General features: G+C 45.8%; 1 protein-coding gene across 1 annotated transcript in view; it reads right to left on the reverse strand.

Moving 5' to 3' along the window:
• Positions 1-1,107: 1,107 nt before the first annotated feature.
• The window catches only part of LOC139563575 (ezrin-like), a 35,877-nt gene continuing 16,060 nt past the window's right edge, over positions 1,108-20,924 (reverse strand). The window contains exons 6-14 of the mRNA XM_071382361.1: positions 18,885-18,968; positions 17,998-18,144; positions 16,976-17,072; positions 16,297-16,460; positions 13,176-13,306; positions 6,537-6,697; positions 4,523-4,615; positions 4,079-4,327; positions 1,108-3,306 (exon numbers count right to left, since the gene is read on the reverse strand). Of these exons, the coding sequence (XP_071238462.1) occupies positions 3,142-3,306; positions 4,079-4,327; positions 4,523-4,615; positions 6,537-6,697; positions 13,176-13,306; positions 16,297-16,460; positions 16,976-17,072; positions 17,998-18,144; positions 18,885-18,968 (1,291 nt within the window). The 3' untranslated portion in view covers positions 1,108-3,141. The remainder of the gene's footprint in view (positions 3,307-4,078; positions 4,328-4,522; positions 4,616-6,536; positions 6,698-13,175; positions 13,307-16,296; positions 16,461-16,975; positions 17,073-17,997; positions 18,145-18,884; positions 18,969-20,924) is intronic.

Here is a 20,924-nt window from a genome sequence, read left to right on the forward strand (position 1 = left end):
CTTTTTCTTTGCAACTCTGCCTAGAAGGCCAGCATCCCGGAGTCGTCTCTTCACTGTTGACATTGAGACTGGTGTTTTGAGGGTACTATTTAATGAAGCTGCAAGTTGAGGACTTCTGAGGCGTCTGTTTCTCAAACTAGACACTCTAATGTACTTGTCCTCTTGCCCAGTTGTGCACCGGGGCCTCCACCTCCTCTTTCTATTCTGGTTAGAGCAAGTTTGCGCTGTTCTGTGAAGGGAGTAGTACACAGCGTTGTACCAGATCTTCAGTTTCTTGGCAATTTCCTGCATGGAATAGCCTTCATTTCTGTGCTTTTATCCATCCAAAGGCTCTGTGTCTGTTTAAACAGATCACGTTTCCACGCTTCATAAGTTGTCAAGCAACCTAACTTGCTATCTCTCGTGTCCCTCGTGTCCCTCGTGTCTCTCGTGTCCCTCGTGTCTCTCGTGTCTCTCGTGTCTCTCGTGTCCCTCGTGTCCCTCGTGTCTCTCGTGTCCCTCGTGTCCCTCGTGTCCCTCGTGTCTCTCGTGTCCCTCGTGTCTCTCGTGTCTCTCGTGTCCCTCGTGTCCCTCGTGTCTCTCGTGTCCCTCGTGTCTCTCGTGTCCCTCGTGTCCCTCGTGTCTCTCGTGTCCCTCGTGTCTCTCGTGTCCCTCGTGTCCCTCGTATCTCTCGTGTCCCTCGTGTCTCTCGTGTCCCTCGTGTCTCTCGTGTCCCTCGTGTCCCTCGTGTCTCTCGTGTCCCTCGTGTCTCTCGTGTCCCTCGTGTCCCTCGTGTCTCTCGTGTCCCTCGTATCTCTCGTGTCCCTCGTGTCTCTCGTGTCCCTCGTGTCTCTCGTGTCCCTCGTGTCCCTCGTGTCCCTCGTGTCTCTCGTGTCCCTCGTGTCTCTCGTGTCCCTCGTGTCTCTCGTGTCCCTGTTATCATTTAACACAAGCAGCCACGTCCTTTCCATAACAATTCACTGTTTAGCGCCTGACTGTCCTTGAGCTCAGGTCAAATTAAGTATTGTTGTTCAGTTCATTAATAGGCTCTACCTCAATAACAAACATGTTGTTCAGTTCATTAATAGGCTCTACCTCAATAACAAAACATGAAGAAATCAAACAAACTTGATTGATGTTTTTTAATTGAACAGTGTGAGTCCAAGATAATGATCGTCTTCCGATCATTACAGGCATAAGCACATGACAGGCATAAGATATCATAAATCATCATTAGTACAATCGTTATAGTCAATTGGTTCTCTTCAATATACAGCTGCAACCCAGACAAAATGCTGCTGTTTAATGGACAAAATTAAATAAATAATACTACCGTCCCCTATTCCCTATGTAGTGATCGGGTTCTGGTGAAAGGAGTGCACTAGAAAGGGGGTAGGGTGGGCCCTGGTGAAAGGAGTGCACTAGAAAGGGGATAGGGTGGGTTCTGGTGAAAGGAGTGCACTATAAAGGAGATAGGGTGGGTTCTGGTGAAAGGAGTGCACTAGAAAGGGGATAGGGTGGGCCCTGGTGAAAGGAGTGCACTAGAAAGGGACTAGGGTGGGCCCTGGTGAAAGGAGTGCACTAGAAAGGGGATAGGGTGGGCCCTGGTGAAAGGAGTGCTCTATAAAGGGGATAGGGTGGGTTCTGGTGAAAGGAGTGCACTATAAAGGGGATAGGGTGGGTTCTGGTGAAAGGAGTGCTCTATAAAGGGGATAGGGTGGGTTCTGGTGAAAGGAGTGCACTAGAAAGGGGATAGGGTGGGCCCTGGTGAAAGGAGTGCACTAGAAAGGGGATAGGGTGGGCCCTGGTGAAAGGAGTGCACTAGAAAGGGGATAGGGTGGGTTCTGGTGAAAGGAGTGCTCTATAAAGGGGATAGGGTGGGTTCTGGTGAAAGGAGTGCACTAGAAAGGGGATAGGGTGGGCCCTGGTGAAAGGAGTGCACTATAAAGGGGATAGGGTGGGCTCTGGTGAAAGGAGTGCACTATAAAGGGGATAGGGTGGGCTCTGGTGAAAGGAGTGCACTAGAAAGGGGATAGGGTGGGCCCTGGTGAAAGGAGTGCACTATAAAGGGGATAGGGTGGGTTCTGGTGAAAGGAGTGCTCTATAAAGGGGATAGGGTGGGTTCTGGTGAAAGGAGTGCACTAGAAAGGGGATAGGGTGGGCCCTGGTGAAAGGAGTGCACTATAAAGGGGATAGGGTGGGCTCTGGTGAAAGGAGTGCACTATAAAGGGGATAGGGTGGGCTCTGGTGAAAGGAGTGCACTAGGAAGGAGTGATACTCAGCACCCCCTCTGATCAATACAACCTACTGAGTCATTTATTTACTTAAGTCATTGTGTAATCACATATGATTGGTAATCAATATATTTATAACGTGCATTCAATCATTCTTATTTTGGTATGTAAAGATAGCGTCAGGGTCTGTGAAGAAACGGACTACTTAAGAAGCTACCATAGTTTTAAAAATATAGCAATGTACAGTTCATTTTAACCACACACACACAGACACACACACACACACACACACACATGCATGTTAACAGTATGGTGTATCATTAAATCATGTGGAAATAATGATCATTGAAAACAACTTGCTCTTTTTCCCCTCCTAGGTATATCTATTGAAGAGACAAAACCACGTGTCATAAAATGAGGAAACACTCATTTGCTCTTTAATAAGAATTCTTTCTTATCAGAGTTGGGATTAAAACAAAACAAAAAACACTAGCTCCTACTTTGTTTCATGATCAGGGGCAACACTATCTCTGATTTAAAATGTTCTATGTTATCGTTTTTCTAATGTTATAAACTTGATCTCTCAGTCAGTGTGATGCTGTGCCTTTTCTCAATGAGATTACTGTAGGAGTTGGAGATATTTAGGTCCTGGCTAAACAGTGAGCGGTATTACTTCTACCAAAGCTTCCTACGGACCAACAAAATACGTTTTCTTTTTTTAAAGTTTTCTCCAAGACCATTCTCTCTCCATCTCTCTCTCTCCATCTCTCTCTCTCTCTCTCCCTCCATCTCTCTCTCTCTCCATCTCTCTCCATCTCTCTCTCTCCATCTCTCCATCTCTCTCTCTCTCCATCTCTCACTTACTCCATCTCTCTCGCTCTCTCTCTCCAACTATCTCTCTCGCTCTCTCTCTCTCTCTCTCTGTGGTCTACAAGGATTCAAACTCGTCCACTCTCTGTTTGGTGTTGCCCATACGGATCTGCCGCAGGGTCTTGTACTTGTCCCGGCCAGCGCGGACGTTCTCCGTGTGTAGCAGGTCGTTCTGAGTCTTCATTGTGTCGTCTCTGGTCTCGGCCAGGTCAGCACTCAGGGACTGCAGACAGAAAGGGTTAAAGTAACTGCCCAGTAAAAAATCTCACTTTTAAAAGTTTATATTCTCTTAACTCGTACACAAATAATGACCACAGCCCACAGGGCCCCACAGCCCACAGGGCCCCAGAGACCACAGCCCACAGGGCCCCAAAGACCACAGCCCACCAGAGACCACAGGGCCCCAGAGACCACAGGGCCCCAGAGCCCACAGCCCACAGGGCCCCAGAGACCACAGCCCACAGGGCCCCAAAGACCACAGCCCACCAGAGACCACAGCCCACAGGGCCCCAGAGACCACAGCCCACCAGAGACCACAGCTCACAGGGCCCCAGAGACCACAGCCCACCAGAGACCACAGCCCACCAGAGACCACAGCCCACAGGGCCCCAGAGACCATAGCCCACAGGGCCCCAGAGACCACAGCTCACAGGGCCCCAGAGACCACAGCCCACAGGGCCCCAGAAACCACAGCTCACAGGGCCCCAGAGACCACAGCCCACAGGGCCCCAGAGACCACAGCCCACCAGAGACCACAGCCCACCAGAGACCACAGCCCACAGGGCCCCAGAGACCACAGCCCACCAGAGACCACAGCCCACCAGAGACCACAGCCCACAGGGCCCCAGAGACCACAGCCCACAGGGCCCCAGAGACCACAGCCCACCAGAGACCACAGCCCACAGGGCCCCAGAGACCACAGCCCACAGGGCCCCAGAGACCACAGCCCACAGGGCCCCCCAGCCCACAGGGCCACAGTTGGAACTGAGACTCACCATTAGTTGTGCCTGAATACGTTTGTTCTTCTCGGCCTCGGTGACACGCTCCTCCTCCTCCCGGTGGTCGTTGATGTCCTGCTGCTGCAGCTCAGCGCTGTACGTGCTGTTCTCCTCGCTTTCCTCCTGGTCGCTGTGGCTGCTGTGGCTGCTGTCAGGTGAGGGAGGGGCCGGGATGGCAGCGGGGGCGGCCATTACCAGGTGAAGCTCCTCCCTCGTCTTCAGAAGATCCTCCTGCACCTCCTTAGCCTGGCAGGAGAGAGAGAGAGAGACAAAAGGTTCAAATCTATCAATAATTCAATCAATCAAATTGATTCATAAAGCCCTTTTTGCATCAACAGTGGCTGGCTAGGGCAGCTATGGTTTGGCTCTCACATTCAGTTGATCCCTCAGAGATGAGGTGTATGAGGTCATGCTGAAGGTGCCCGAGGGAAGGAGACTCACCCTGCTCTGCCATGTTTCGGCCTCTTCCTCCTGGATCCTCTTGGCCTCCTCCAACAGGGCGATCTTGGCAGTGAACTCTGCCAGCTCTGCAGCCTAGTGAGAGAGAGAGAAGGTGTCAGATCTTAGCAGTGGACTGCCAGCTCTGCAGCCTAGTGAGAGAGAGAGAAGGTGTCAGATCTTAGCAGTGGACTCTGCCAGCTCTGCAGCCTAGTGAGAGAGAGAGAAGGTGTCAGATCTTAGCAGTGGACTCTGCCAGCTCTGCAGCCTAGTGAGAGAGAGAGAAGGTGTCAGATCTTAGCAGTGGACTGCCAGCTCTGCAGCCTAGTGAGAGAGAGAGAAGGTGTCAGATCTTAGCAGTGGACTGCCAGCTCTGCAGCCTAGTGAGAGAGAGAGAAGGTGTCAGATCTTAGCAGTGGACTCTGCCAGCTCTGCAGCCTAGTGAGAGAGAGAGAAGGTGTCAGATCTTAGCAGTGTTTTGCACCACCTTAACAACAATGACAAATGGTTTGATGAAGAATGCAAAAACCTAAGATATTTTTTTTTTGAAACCTATCCAACCAAAAACATAGAGACCCAGAAAACCTCTGTCTTCACTATGGTGAATCACTAAAACAATACAGAAATACACTACGGAAAAAGAAGGAACAGCACTTCAGAAATCAGCTCAATGTGATTGAAGAATCCATAGACTAACCACTTCTGGGAAAATTGGAAAACACCAAACAAACAACAACATGAAGAGTTATCTATCTAAAACAGATGTATGGGTAAACCACTTGTCCAATCTCTTTGGCCCTATAACAAAGAACAAACAGCAAAAACATATACATGATCAAATACAAATCTTAGAATCAACTATTAAAGACGACCAGAACCCACTGGATTCTCCAATTACCTTGAATGAACCACAGGACAAAATACAAACCCTCCAACCCAAAAAGGCCTGTGGTGTTGATGATATACTAAATGAAATGATAAAATATACGGACCACAAATTTCAATTGGCTATACTAAAACTCTTTAACATCATCCTCAGCTCTGGCATCTTCCCCAATATTTGGAACCAAGGACTGATCACCCCAATCCACAAAAGTGGAGACAAATTTGACCCAAGTAACTACCGTGGGATATGCGTCAACAGTAACCTTGGGAAAATACTCTGCATTATCATTAACAGCAGACTTGTACATTTCATCAGCAAAAACAACGTACTGAGCAAATGTCAAATTGGCTTTTTACCAAATTACCGTACAACAGACCACGTATTCACCCTGCTCACCCTAACTGACAAACAAACAAACTAAAACAAAGGCAAAGTCTTCACATGCTTTGTTGATTTTCAAAAAAGCTTTAGACTCAATTTGGCATCAGGGTCTGCTGTACTAATTGATAGAAAGTGGTGTTGGGGGAAAAACATAGGACATTATAAAATCCATTCTGCCAGCTCTGCAGCCTAGAGAGTCGAAGAAGAAGAAGAGGGAGAAGAAGGCTGAGAACAGGCTGAGTCGGGGCAGGGTGATATCCTTGATGTTTGTATGTGTATTCTCAAGGAACCGGGAATAAATATTACTTTGGGAATCGACTCCCAGACCTAATTTACATAAAGACCAGAACATCAAGCATTTATACAGAAGTCCTCCTGACTCATCCCAGTGTCCTCACCAGCTGTTCCTGACTCATCCCAGTGTCCTCACCAGCTGTTCCTGACTCATTCCTGTGTCCTCACCAGCTGTTCCTGACTCATCCCAGTGTCCTCACCAGCTGTTCCTGACTCATCCCAGTGTCCTCACCAGCTGTTCCTGACTCATCCCAGTGTCCTCACCAGCTGTTCCTGACTCATCCCAGTGTCCTCACCAGCTGTTCCTGACTCATCCCAGTGTCCTCACCAGCTGTTCCTGACTCATCCCTGTGTCCTCACCAGCTGTTCCTGACTCATCCCAGTGTCCTCACCAGCTGTTCCTGACTCATCCCAGTGTCCTCACCAGCTGTTCCTGACTCATCCCAGTGTACTCACCAGCTGTTCCTGGCTCTCTAGCTGAATCACGGCCTGCCTGGCCAGCTCCTCTTTGGCCAGGAGAGCAACCTGTCTCTCAGCCTCCAGCCTGGCTGCATCCTCCTCCACCCTCCTCCTCTCCTCTTCCAGACGGATAGCTCTCTCCAGCTGCTCCTGCAGTTCTGTTTCAGACAGACAGACAGACATTATATTCAAATACATACACATATATACAGTGGGGAGAACAAGTATTTGATACACTGCCGATTTTGCAGGTTTTCCTACTTACAAAGCATGTAGAGGTCTGTAATTTTTATCATAGGTACACTTCAACTATGAGAGACGGAATCTACAACAAAAATCCAGAAAATCACATTGTATGATTTTTAAGTAATTAATTTGCATTTTATTGCATGACATAAGTATTTGATACATCAGAAAAGCAGAACTTAATATTTGGTACAGAAACCTTTGTTTGCAATTACAGAGATCATACGTTTCCTGTAGTTCTTGACTAGGTTTGCACACACTGCAGCAGGGATTTTGGCCCAATCCTCCATACAGACCTTCTCCAGATCCTTCAGGTTTCGGGGCTGTCGCTGGGCAATACGGACTTTCGGCTCCCTCCAAAGATTTTCTATTGGGTTCAGGTCTGGAGACTGGCTAGGCCACTCCAGGACCTTGAGATGCTTCTTACGGAGCCACTCCTTAGTTGCCATGGCTGTGTGCTTCGTGTCGTTGTCATGCTGGAAGACCCAGCCACGACCCATCTTCAATGCTCTTACTGAGGGAAGGAGGTTGTTGGCCAAGATCTCGCGATACATGGCCCCATCCATCCTCCCCTCAATACGGTGCAGTCGTCCTGTCCCCTTTGCAGAAAAGCATCCCCAAAGAATGATGTTTCCACCTCCATGCTTCACGGTTGGGATGGTGTTCTTGGGGTTGTACTCATACTTCTTCTTCCTCCAAACACGGCGAGTGGAGTTAGACCAAAAAGCTCTATTTTTGTCTCATCAGACCACATGACCTTCTCCCATTCCTCCTCTGGACCATCCAGATGGTCATTGGCAAACTTCAGACAGGCCTGGACATGCACTGGCTTAAGCAGGGGGACCTTGCGTGCGCTGCAGGATTTTAATCCATGACGGCGTAGTGTGTTACTAATGGTTTTCTTTGAGACTGTGGTCCCAGCTCTCTTCAGGTCATTGCCCAGGTCCTGCCGTGTAGTTCTGGGCTGATCCCTCACCTTCCTCATGATCATTGATGCCCCACGAGGTGAAATCTTGCATGGAGCCCCAGACCGAGGGTGATTGACCGTCATCTTGAACTTCTTCCATTTTCTAATAATTGCGCCAACAGTTGTTTCCTTCTCACCAAGCTGCTTGCCTATTGTCCTGTAGCCCATCCCAGCCTTGTGCAGGTCTACAATTTTATCCCTGATGTCCTTACACAGCTCTCTGGTCTTGGCCATTGTGGAGAGGTTGGAATCTGTTTGATTGTGTGTGGACAGGTGTCTTTTATACAGGTAACGAGTTCAAACAGGTGCAGTTAATACAGGTAATGAGTGGAGAACAGGAGGGCTTCTTAAAGAAAAACTAACAGGTCTGTGAGAGCCGGAATTCTTACTGGTTGGTAGGTGATCAAATACTTATGTCATGCAATAAAATGCAAATTAATTATTTAAAAATCATACAATGTGATTTTCTGGATTTTTGTTTTAGATTCCGTCTCTCACAGTTGAAGTGTACCTATGATAAAAATTACAGACCTCTACATGCTTTGTAAGTAGGAAAACCTGCAAAATCGGCAGTGTATCAAATACTTGTTCTCCCCACTGTATATACATATATTCATATATACTGAACAAAAATATAAACGTAACATGCAACAATTTCAAAGATTTTACTGAGTTACAGTTATAAAGAATATAAAGAAATCAGTCAATTGAAATAAATAAATTTGGGCCTAATCTATGGATTTCACATGACTGGGAATACAGATACGCATCTGTTGGCCACAGATACCTTTAAAACAAAAGGTATGGTTGTGGATTAGAAAACCAGTCAGTATCTGGTGTGACCACCATTTGCCTCATGCAGCGTGACACATCTCCTTCACATAGAGTTGATCAGGCTGTTGATTGTGGCCTGTGGAATGTTGTCCCACTCCTCTTCAATGGCTGTGTGAAGTTGATGGATATTGGCGGGAACTGGAACACGATGTCGTACACATCGATCCAGAGCATCCCAAACATGCTCAATGGGTGACATGTCTGGTGAGTATGCAGGCCATGGAAGAAATGGGACATTTTCAGCTTCCAGGAATTGTGTACAGATCCTTACGACATGGGGCTGTGCATTATCATGCTGAAACATGAGGTGATGGCGGTGGATGAATGGCACGACAATGGGCCTCAAGATCTCGTCACGGTATCTCTGTGCATTCAAATTGACATCGATAAAATGCAATTTTGTTCGTTGTCCGTAGCTTATGCCTGCCCATACCATAACCCTACCACCACCATGAGGCAATCTGTTCACAACGTTGACATCCGCAAACCGCTCGCCCACATGACGCCATACACGCTGTCTGCCGTTGTTGGACATAATGCCAAATTCTCTTAAACGACATTGGTGGCGGCTTATGATAGAGAAATTAACATTACATTCTCTAGCAACAGCTCTGGTGGACATTCCTGCAGTCAGCATGCCAATTGCTGCTCCCTCAACTTGAGACATCTGTGGCTTTGTGTTGTGTGACAAAACTGCACATTTTAGAGTGACCTTTTATTGTCCCCAGCACAAGGTGCACCTGTGTAATGATCATGCTGTTTAATCAGCTTTTTGATATGCCACATCTTGTCAGGCGTGTGCGTACCAGGTGTGCAGGGAACAAGACAAAACAAATGGATACATGAAAAATGGAGCGGCGATGGCTAGAAAGCCGGTGACGTCGACCGCCGAACGCCGCCCGAACAAGGAGATGAGCCGACTTCGGCGGAAGTCGTGACACATCTGTCAGGTGGATGGATTTATCTCGGCAAAAGAGAAATGCTCACTAACAGGGATGTAAACAAATTTGTGCACAAAACATTTTAGAGAAATAAGCTTTTTGTGCTTATGGAACATTTCTGGGATCTTTTATTTCAGCTCATGAAACATGGGACCAACACTTTACATGGTGCGTTTTTTATTTTTGTTCAGTATACAGTTGAAGTCGGAAGTTTACATACACTTAGGTTGGAGTCATTAAAACTTGTTTTTCAACCACTCCACACATTTCTTGTTTTAACAAACTATAGTTTTGGCAAGTCGGCAAGGACATCTACTTTGTGCACAACACAAGTAATTTTTCCAACAATTTACAGACAGATTATTTCACTTATTATTCACTGTATCGCAATTCCAGTGGGTCAGAAGATACTTTTGGTACCTGTTTCCTCCAGCATCTTCACAAGGTACTTTGCTGTTGTTCTGGGATTGATTTGCGCTTTACACTGAGTTGACCGTGCCTTTAAACAGCTTGGAAAATTCCAGAAAATTATGTCATGGCTTTAGAAGCTTCTGATAGGCTAATTGACATCATTTGAGTCAATTGGAGGTGTACCTGTGGATGTATTTCAAGGCCTACCTTCAAACTCAGTGCCTCTTTGCTTGACATCATGGGAAAATCAAAGAAAATCAGACAAGACATACAAAAAACATTGTAGACATCCACAAGTCTGGTTCATTCTTGGGAGCAATTTCCAAACGCCTGAAGGTACCAAGTTCATCTGTACAAACAATAGTATGCAAGTATATACACCATGGGACCACACAGACGTCATACCGCTCAGGAAGGAGACACGTTCTGTCTCCTAGAGATGAAAACACTTTGGTGCGAAAAGTGCAAATCAATCCCAGAACAACCACAAAGGACCTTGTGAAGATGCTGGAGGAAACAGGTACAAAAGTATCTATATCCACAGTAAAACGAGTCCTATATCGACATAACCTGAAAGGCCGCTCAGCAAGGAAGAAGCCACTGCTCCAAAACAGCCATAAAAAAGCCAAACTACGGTTTGCAAATGCACATGGGGACAAATATCGTACTTTTTGGAGAAATGTCCTCCGGTCTGATGAAACAAAAATAGAACTGTTTGGCCATAATGACCATCGTTATGTTTGGAGTAAAAAGGGGGAGGCTTGCAAACCGAAGAAAACCATCCCAACCGCGAAGCACGGGGGTGGCATCATCATGTTGTGGGGGTGCTTTGCTGCAGGAGGGACTGGTGCACTTCACAAAATAGATGGCATGATGAGGGAGGAAAATGATGTGGATATATTGAAGCAACATCTCAAGACATCAGTCAGGAAGTTAAAGCTTGGTCACAAATGGGTCTTCCAAATGGACAATGACCCCAAGCACACTTCCAAAGTTGTGGCAAAATGGCTTAAGGACAACAAAGTCAAGGTATTGGAGTGGCCATCACAAAGCCCTGACCTCAATCCTGTATAAATGTTGAGGGCAGAACTGAAAAAGTGTGTGCGAGGAAGGAGGCCTACAAACCTGACTCAGTTACACCAGCTCCGTCAGGAGGAATGGGCCAAAATTCACCCAACTTATTGTGGGAAGCTTGTGGAAGGCTATCCGACACGTTTGACCCAAGTTAAACAATTTAAAGGCAATGCTACCAAATACTAATTGAGTGTATGTAAACTTCTGACCCACTGGGAATGTGATGAAAGAAATAAAAGCTGAAATAAATCATTCTCTCTACTATTATTCTGACATTTCACATTCTTAAAATTAAGTGGTGATCCTAACTGACCTAAGACAGGGAATCTTTACTCGGATTAAATGTCAGGAATTGTGAAAAACTGAGTTTAAATGTATTTGGCTAAGGTGTATGTGAACTTCCGACTTCAACTGTATATATATTCATGAATTATGAATGATTAGACTCTGAATGATACGGGAGGGTGAAGGTGGGGTACAGGAGGGTGAAGGTGAGGTAGAGGAGGGTGTAGGTGGGGTACAGGAGGGTGAAGGTGAGGTAGAGGAGGGTGAAGGTGGGGTACAGGAGGGTGAAGGTGGGGTACAGGAGGGTGAAGGTGGGGTACAGGAGGGTGAAGGTGGGGTACAGGAGGGTGAAGGTGAGGTACAGGAGGGTGAAGGTGAGGTACAGGAGGGTGAAGGTGAGGTACAGGAGGGTGAAGGTGGGGTACAGGAGGGTGAAGGTGGGGTACAGGAGGGTGAAGGTGAGGTACAGGAGGGTGAAGGTGGGGTACAGGAGGGTGAAGATGAGGTACAGGAGGGTGAAGGTGGGGTACAGGAGGGTGAAGGTGGGGTACAGGAGGGTGAAGGTGGGGTACAGGAGGGTGAAGGTGGGGTACAGGAGGGTGAAAGTGGGGTACAGGAGGGTGAAGGTGAGGTACAGGAGGGTGAAGGTGGGGTACAGGAGGGTGAAGGTGGGGTACAGGAGGGTGAAGGTGAGGTACAGGAGGGTGAAGGTGAGGTACAGGAGGGTGAAGGTGGGGTACAGGAGGGTGAAGGTGGGGTACAGGAGGGTGAAGGTGAGGTACAGGAGGGTGAAGGTGAGGTACAGGAGGGTGAAGGTGAGGTACAAGAGGGTGAAGGTGGGGTACAGGAGGGTGAAGGTGGGGTACAGGAGGGTGAAGGTGAGGTACAGGAGGGTGAAGGTGGGGTACAGGAGGGTGAAGGTGGGGTACAGGAGGGTGAAGGTGGGGTACAGGAGGGTGAAGGTGGGGTACAGGAGGGTGAAGGTGGGGTACAGGAGGGTGAAGGTGGGGTACAGGAGGGTGAAGGTGGGGTACAGGAGGGTGAAAGTGGGGTACAGGAGGGTGAAAGTGGGGTACAGGAGGGTGAAGGTGAGGTAGAGGAGGGTGAAGGTGAGGTACAGGAGGGTGAAAGTGAGGTACAGGAGGGCGAAGGTGAGGTAGAGGAGGGTGAAGGTGAGGTACAGGAGGGTGAAAGTGGGGTACAGGAGGTCTTGTGTGGCTCAGTTGGTAAAAGAGTGACACTAGCAACACCAAGGTTGTAGGTTCAATTCCCACTGGGATTATATAGTGAATAATATCTATTCACTTTACCCAGGGGAAGTGTAGGGGATCAAGGCAAGCTATGCTCCTAGTTCAAAGGTTATCTTGATTATTCCTCTGTAATCAAAGATCTGACTGGATAATACACCAGTTTCAACTTCACTCAGCCTGATAAAGAGCAGGGCTATTGTCTCTCTAACTTATCCCAAAGTGTTCCCTTCCCCTCTGATTTGATATTTGGCTAAGAGATATGGTGGAAACTCCCACCGGTCTATGCCTCCACCAATCCAATGATTTTATATTAGTAGTGAACGAGTGTACACTTCAGGAGAAAGGAGATACCATTGGGACGCAACCCGAGTCTGAAGGGAAGCAAGTCAACATTTGATGGCAGTATCTCTCAAGACAATAAAGTCTATGAATGATTAGACAATGAAGGAAGGGAGTCTCTGGCACACCCTGTATTCCAATGAATGATTAGATTATGAAGGAAGGGAGTCTCTGGCACACCCTGTATTCCTATGAATGATTAGATTATGAAGGATGGAAGTCTGTCTGGAAATCTGTCTGGAAGTCTGTGGTGCACCCTGTCTTCCTTACCCATATTACATGTCCTTACCTCTCTCTGCCTTCTTGGTTGTCTCCTCAAACTGGTACAGCCTCAACATCAAGTCCTGCTTCTCTCTCTCCATCTGATCCTTCTCTTTCTCCATGGCCTCCCGTTTCTTCTTCTCATTCTCCAGCTGGGCCCTGAAAACAGGAGTAGGGATTGTGACTCTTTATATTGGTATATCTTCGTCTGGTTCGACTCCTGAGACACGGAAGACACACAGTACAGACAGCAGTTCACAGATAAGGTGAAAGTGGGGTACAGGATGGTGAAGGTGGGGGTACAGGAGGTTGATGGTGGGGTACAGGAGGGTGAAGATGGGGTACAGAAGGGGGAAGGTTGGGTACAGAAGGGGGAAGGTGGGGTACAGCAGGGTGAAGATGAGGTACAGGAGGGTGAAGGTGGGGTACAGTAGGGTGAAGGTGGAGGGTGAAGATGTGTACAGGAGGGTGAAGGTGGGGTACAGTAGGGTGAAGGTGGAGGGTGAAGATGGGTACAGGAGGGTGAAGGTGGAGGGTGAAGGTAGAGTACAGGAGGGTGAAGGTGAGGTACAGTAGGGTGAAGGTGGAGGGTGAAGGTGGGGTACAGGAGGGTGAAGGTGGGGTACAGGTACAGGAGGGTGAAGGTGAGGTACAGGAGGGTGAAGGTGGAGGGTGAAGGTGGGGTACAGGAGGGTGAAGGTGGAGGGTGAAAGTAGGGTACAGGAGGGTGAAGGTGAGGTACAGTAGGGTGAAGGTGGAGGGTGAAGGTAGGGTACAGGAGGGTGAAGATGGGGTACAGGTACAGGAGGGTGAAGATGACGTACAGTAGGGTGAAGGTGAGGTACAGTAGGGTGAAGGTAGGGTACAGGAGGGTGAAGGTGAGGTACAGTAGGGTGAAGGTGGAGGGTGAAGGTAGGGTACAGGAGGGTGAAGGTGGGGTACAGGTACAGGAGGGTGAAGATGACGTACAGTAGGGTGAAGGTGAGGTACAGTAGGGTGAAGGTAGGGTACAGGAGGGTGAAGGTGAGGTACAGTAGGGTGAAGGTGGAGGGTGAAGTTGGGGTACAGGTACAGGAGCAGGGATTGTAACTTGTGAGAGACTGAAGACACACAGCCAGCAGTTCACAAGCATCATAAACACAATTATACAGTGAACGCCACTAGCTACGTTGGATAATAAAACTTGCAACACTTTTTTGCTTGTTTGCTGTAAAGCTTTTATATAAAGCTGTTACATAAAGGTTTGCTATAAAGCTGAGTGATGGAGCTGTAGAAATGTAACCACTCTGAAATTCATAGACTGAGCTGTGGATTCCACAGGGTCCATGAGGTAGTAAACACACACACATTAAATAACAGTGACCTACAGTGCATTTGGAAAGTATTCAGACCCCTTCTTGACTTTTTCCACATTTTGTTACGTTACAGACTTATTCTTAAATTGATTTAATAATGTTTTCTTTGTGAATCTGCGCACAATAACCCATAATGACGAAGCGAAAACAGGTTTTTAGAAATTTTTGCAAATGTATAAAAAACAAAACAACAGATACCTTATTTACATACAGTACCGTTCAAAAGTTTGGGGTCACTTAGAAATGTCTGTGTTTTTCAAAGAAAAGCACATTTTCTGTCCATTAAAATAATATAAAATTGATCAGAAGTACAGTGAAGACATTGTTAATGTTGTAAATGACTATTGTAGCTGGAAACAGCTGATTTTTTATGGAATATCTACATAGGCGTACAGAGGCCCATTATCAGCAACCATCACTCCTGTGTTCCAATGGCACGTTGTGTTAGCTAATCCAAGTGTATAATTTTGAAAGGCTAATTGATCATTAGAAACCCTTTGCAATTATGTTAGCGGAGCTGAAAACTGTTGTTCTGATTAAAGAAGCAATAAAACTGGCCTTCTTTAAGACTAGTTGAGTATCTGGAGCATCAGCATTTGTGGGTTCGATTACAGGCTCAAAATGACCAGAAACAAAGACCTTTCTTCTGAAACTCATCAGTCTATTCTTGTTCTGAGAAATGAAGAAATGAAATTAACTAGTCTAAAGAAGGACAGTTTTATTGCTTCTTTAATCAGGACAACAGTTTTCAGCTGTGCTAACATAATTGTTAAAGTGTTTTCTAATGATCAATTAGCCTTTTAAAATTATCAACTTGGATTAGCTAACACAACGTGCCATTGGGACACAGGAGTGACGGTTGCTGATAATGGGCCTCTGTACGCCTATGTAGATATTCCATAAAAAATCTGCCGTTTCCAGCTACAATAGTCATTTACAACATTAACAATGTCTACACTGTATTTCAGATCAATTTGATGTTATTTTAATGGACAAAAAAGGTGCTTCTCTTTCAAAAACAAGGACATTTCTAAGTGACCCCAAATTGTTGTATTCAGTATTCAGACCCTTTGCTATGAGACTCGAAATTGAGCTCAGGTGCATCCTGTTTCCATTGATCATCCCTAGAGATGTTTCTACAACTTGATTGGAGTCCACCTGTGGTAAATTCAATTGATTGGACATGATTCGGAAAGGCACACACCTGTCTATATAAGGTCCCACAGTTGACAGTGCATGTCAGAGCAAACAACCATCTCTGCAGCACTCCACCAATCAGGCCTTTATGGTAGAGTGGCCAGATGGAAGACACTACTCTGTAAAAAGGCACATGACAGCCCACTTGGAGTTTGCCAAAATGGCACCTAAAGACTCTCAGACCATGAGAAACAAGAGTCTCTGGTCTGATGAAAACAAGATTGAACTCTTTGGCCTGAATGCCAAACCGATCTAACATCTCTGGAGAGACCTGAAAATAGCTGTGCAGCAACGCTCCCCATCCAACCTGACAGAGCTTGAGAGGATCTGCAGAGAAGAATGGGAGAAACTCCCCCAAATACAGGTGTGCCAAGTTTGTAGCGTCATACCCAAGAAGACTTGATGCTCTAATCACTGCCAAAGGTGCTTCAACAAAGTACTGAGTAAAGGATCTGAATACTTATGTAAATGTGATATAAAATGTTTTATTTTTTATAAATTAGCAAAAATGTGTGGTCCTGTGTATAGGTCTATACAGGTGAAGGTGTGGTCCTGTGTACAGGTCTATACAGGTGAAGGTGTGGTCCTGTCTCTCACCTTTCCATCTGTTTCTGGTGTTTCTCCTCCCTGGCCTTAGTCTTCATCTGCTGCACCTCGATGTTGTCCGGCTTCCTGCGTTTCATGTATAGCTCATGGTTCCCCATGCACAGAGCCAGAATACGCTTATTCATGCCCAGCCGAGGGGCGTAGAACACAAAATCCTGAGAATATCAGTTGGGTTTTATTAAACCGCTCTCAATCTCAATCGCTCTCAATCTCAATCACTCTCAATCTCAATCGCTCTCAATCGCTCTCAATCTCAATCGCTCTCAATCTCAATCGCTCTCAATCTCAATCTCAATCACTCTCAATCTCAATCTCAATCTCAATCACTCTCAATCTCAATCGCTCTCTCGCGCAATCTCAATCGCTCTCTCGCGCTTTCTCAATCTCAATCGCTCTCTCGCGCTTTCTCAATCTCAATCGCTCTCTCGTGCTCTCTCAATCTCAATCGCTCTCTCTCTCTCTCTCTCTCTCTCTCTCTCTCTCTCTCTCTCTCTCTCTCTCTCTCTCTCTCTCTCTCTCTCTCTCTCTCTCTCTCTCTCTCACACACACACACAGCCACAGCCACTTGTTTACACTCTCTCGGGTCTCCGAAGTGGTGTACTGAACAAGACCTGAGGCTTACAGCAGTAACTTGACTGACATGAACAGAATATTCTACTAGAGGACTCACGGGAGCTTTCTTATCAATGGGCTTGATGATGAACTTTTTATCATTGAATGAAATGTTCCTAATTTCACTCCAGGGAAACCCGATCTTTGGAGTCAGCCTGGAAGAGAGAACAAACGTCAGTTAACAACAAGTGCAAACAAAGCGTCGTGTGACTCCTTTAAGTACTACTCATATCATGATGTAATCAATACTGTTTAGAGGACTCTAGGAGAACTAGGGTAACGACCTCCACCGTAACATCGACAACCTGCCGGTCATGTTTGACGTTAGCTGACAGTAGGCTAGGGACTGACAGTTAGCAGGCGAAGAGTAGAGGTAGAGTAGAGGTAGAGGTAGAGTAGAGGTAGAGGTAGAGTAGAAGTAGAGTACAGTTATCAGGCGTAGAGTAGAGGTAGAGTAGAGGTAGAGTAGAAGTAGAGGTAGAGGTAAAGGTAAAGTAGAGGTAGAGGTAGAGTAGAGGTAAAGGTAGAGTAGAGGTAGAGTAGAGGTAGAGTAGAGGTAGAGTAGAAGTAGAGGTATAGTAGAGGTAGAGGTATAGTAGAGGTATAGTAGAGGTATAGTAGAGGTATAGTAGAGGTATAGTAGAGGTAGAGTAGAGGTATAATAGAGGTGCAGGTATAGTAGAGGTATAGTAGAGGTAGAGGTAGAGGTATAGTAGAAGTAGAGGTATAGTAAAGGTAGAGGTAGAGTAGAGGTATAGTAGAGGTAGAAGTAGAGGTAGAGTAGAGGTAGAGGTATAGTAGAGGTAGAGGTATAGTAGAGGTAGAGGTATAGTAGAGGTATAGTAGAGGTAGAGGTAGAGGTATAGTAGAGGTATAGTAGAGGTAGAGTAGAGGTATAGTAGAGGTAGAGGTATAGTAGATGTAGAGGTATAGTAGAGGTAGAAGTAGAGGTATAGTAGAGGTAGAGGTATAGTAGAGGTAGAGGTATAGTAGAGGTAGAGGTATAGTAGAGGTATAGTAGAGGTATAGCAGAGGTCGAGGTAGAGGTAGAAGTAGTCAGTTATTCAGTCAGATGTTTACCTGTCGTCCTTCTCGTAGATGTTGAGTCCCAGGGCATCTACCCCCAGCCACAGCTCTGTCCCCTTCCTGTTCTTAATGTCAAAGAAGTTGACTCCATACATCTCCAAGTCCTGGGCGATCTTTAGATACTCCAGCATAGCATCCTCCCTGTTCACAAAGCATCAATGGAATCCTAACTGTAATTGGTGGAAAAGGTCTGAATCCTAACTGTAATTGGTGGAAAAGGCCTGAATCCTAACTGTAATTGGTGGAAAAGGTCTGAATCCTAACTGTAATTGGTGGAAAAGGTCTGAATCCTAACTGTAATTGGTGGAAAAGGCATGAATCCTAACTGTAATTGGTGGAAAAGGCCTGAATCCTAACTGTAATTGGTGGAAAAGGCATGAATCCTAACTGTAATTGGTGGAAAAGGTCTGAATCCTAACTGTGATTGGTGGAAAAGGTCTGAATCCTAACTGTGATTGGTGGAAAAGGTCTGAATCCTAACTGTGATTGGTGGAAAAGGTCTGAATCCTAACTGTGATTGGTGGAAAAGATCTGAATCCTAACTGTGATTGGTGGAAAAGGTCTGAATCCTAACTGTGATTGGTGGAAAAGGTCTGAATCCTAACTGTGATTGGTGGAAAAGGTCTGAATCCTAACTGTAATTGGTGGAAAAGGTCTGAATCCTAACTGTAATTGGTGGAAAAGGCATGAATCCTAACTGTAATTGGTGGAAAAGGTCTGAATCCTAACTGTGATTGGTGGAAAGGGTCTGAATCCTAACTGTAGAAGTTAGCAGTACATACAGTACTCAACATCTATATGCTTCTAGGACATATACACCTATACAGTAGTACACTATTTCACTAGTGTGTGTGTGTGTGTGTGTATATATATACACTCACTTGAGCATAGCTCTGTGTTCCTCGTGCCAGGTCTGGATTCGCTGCTCCCACTGTTCTTTAGACAGCTTGTGTTGATCCAGCACTCTGAGAGAAGAAGAAGAAGGAGAAGAAGAAGGAGAAGAAGAGGGACTTTATTGGTCCATTTTCTTTTCAGTCAGGAAATGTGTCTTCTGTTTATCACCTGTGAAAGACACACTAACACACACAGTGCCTTCGGAAACTATTCAGACCCTTTGACTTTCCAAATGTTTTAAATGAATAAAAAAAGATCCTCATCAATCTACACAAAACCCCATAATGACATCACAATACCCCATAATGACGTCACAATACCCCATAATGACATCACACGACCCCATAATGACATCACAATACCCCATAATGACGTCACAATACCCCATAATGATAATCACACGACCCCATAATGACACCACAATACCCCATAATGACACCACAATACCCCATAATGACATCACACTACCCCATAATGACATCACAATACCCCATAATGACACCACAATACCTCATAATGACACCACAATACACCATAATGACATCACACTACCCCATAATGACATCACGATACCCCATAACGACGTTGCACTACCCCATAATGACATCACAATACCCCATAATGACATCACAATACCCCATAATGACATCACACTACCCCATAATGGCGTCACACTACCCCATAATGACACCACAATACCCCATAATGACATCACCCTACCCCATAATGGCGTCACCCTACCCCATAATGGCGTCACAATACCCCATAGTGACATCACAATACCCCATAATGACATCACAATACCCCATAATGACGTCACACTACCCCGTAATGACAAAGTGAAGACAGGCTTTTAGAAATGTTGGGAAATGTATTACAAATAAAAAACATATATGCCTTATTTACATAAGTATTCAGACCCTTTGCTATGAGAAATTGAGCTCAGGTGCATCCTGTTTCCATTGATCATCCTTGAGATGTTTCTACTTGATTGAAGTCTACCTTTAGTAACTTCAATTGATTGGACATGATTTGTAAAGGCACACACCTGTCTATATAAGGTCCCACAGTTGACAGTGCATGTCAGAGCAAAAACCAAGCCATGAGGTCAAAGGAATTGTCCGTAGAGATCCGAGACAGGATTGGGTTGAGACACAGATCTGGGGAAGGGTAACAAAACATTTCCGCAGCATTGAAGGTCCCCAAAAATAGACTGGCCTCCGTCACTCTTAAATGGAAGACGATAGGAACCACCAAGACTCTTCCTAGAGCTGGCCGCCCGGCCAAACAGAGAAATCGTGGGAGAACAGCCTTGGTCAGGGAGGTGACCAAGAACCCAATTGTCACTCTGACAGAGCTCTAGAGTTCCTCTGTGGAGAGCGCTCAGGACCTCAGACTGGGGTGACGGTTCACTTTCCAACAGGACAACGACCCTTAGCACACACCCAAGACAACACAGGAGAGGCCTCGGGAAAACAAGTAGTGATGAAGTCAATGAAAAAATCATTAAAGTAGTTGGTAATATCAGTGGGTTTTGTGATGAGTGAGTCATCTGATTCAATGAATGATGGAGCCGCTTTTTTCCCCCAAAATGTCATTTAAGAACCTCCAAAGCTTATTACTATCATTCTTTATATCATTTATCTTTGTTTCATAGTATAGTTTAGTTTTATTTAGTTTAGTCACATGATTTTTTAAATTTGCAGTACGTTTGCCAATCGGTTGGCCAGCCAGACTTATTTGCCATATCTTTTACCTCATCCCTCTCAACCATACAATTTTTCAATTCCTCATCAATCCACAGGGATGTAACCGTTTTTACAGTCATTTTCTTAGTGTGTGTTTATTAGTAACTGGAATAAGCTACTTCATAAATGTGTCTTGTAGAGCGTCTGGTTGCTCCTCATTAGACACCACAGACCAACAAATATTATTTACATCAACAACATAGGAATCACTACATAACTTATTGTATGACCTCGTATACACTATATTAGGCCCAGCCTTTGGAAACTTTGGTTTTCCTA

This window comes from Salvelinus alpinus, chromosome 34 (assembly GCF_045679555.1).
Source record: "Salvelinus alpinus chromosome 34, SLU_Salpinus.1, whole genome shotgun sequence".
In the NCBI taxonomy this organism is placed as follows: domain Eukaryota; kingdom Metazoa; phylum Chordata; class Actinopteri; order Salmoniformes; family Salmonidae; genus Salvelinus; species Salvelinus alpinus.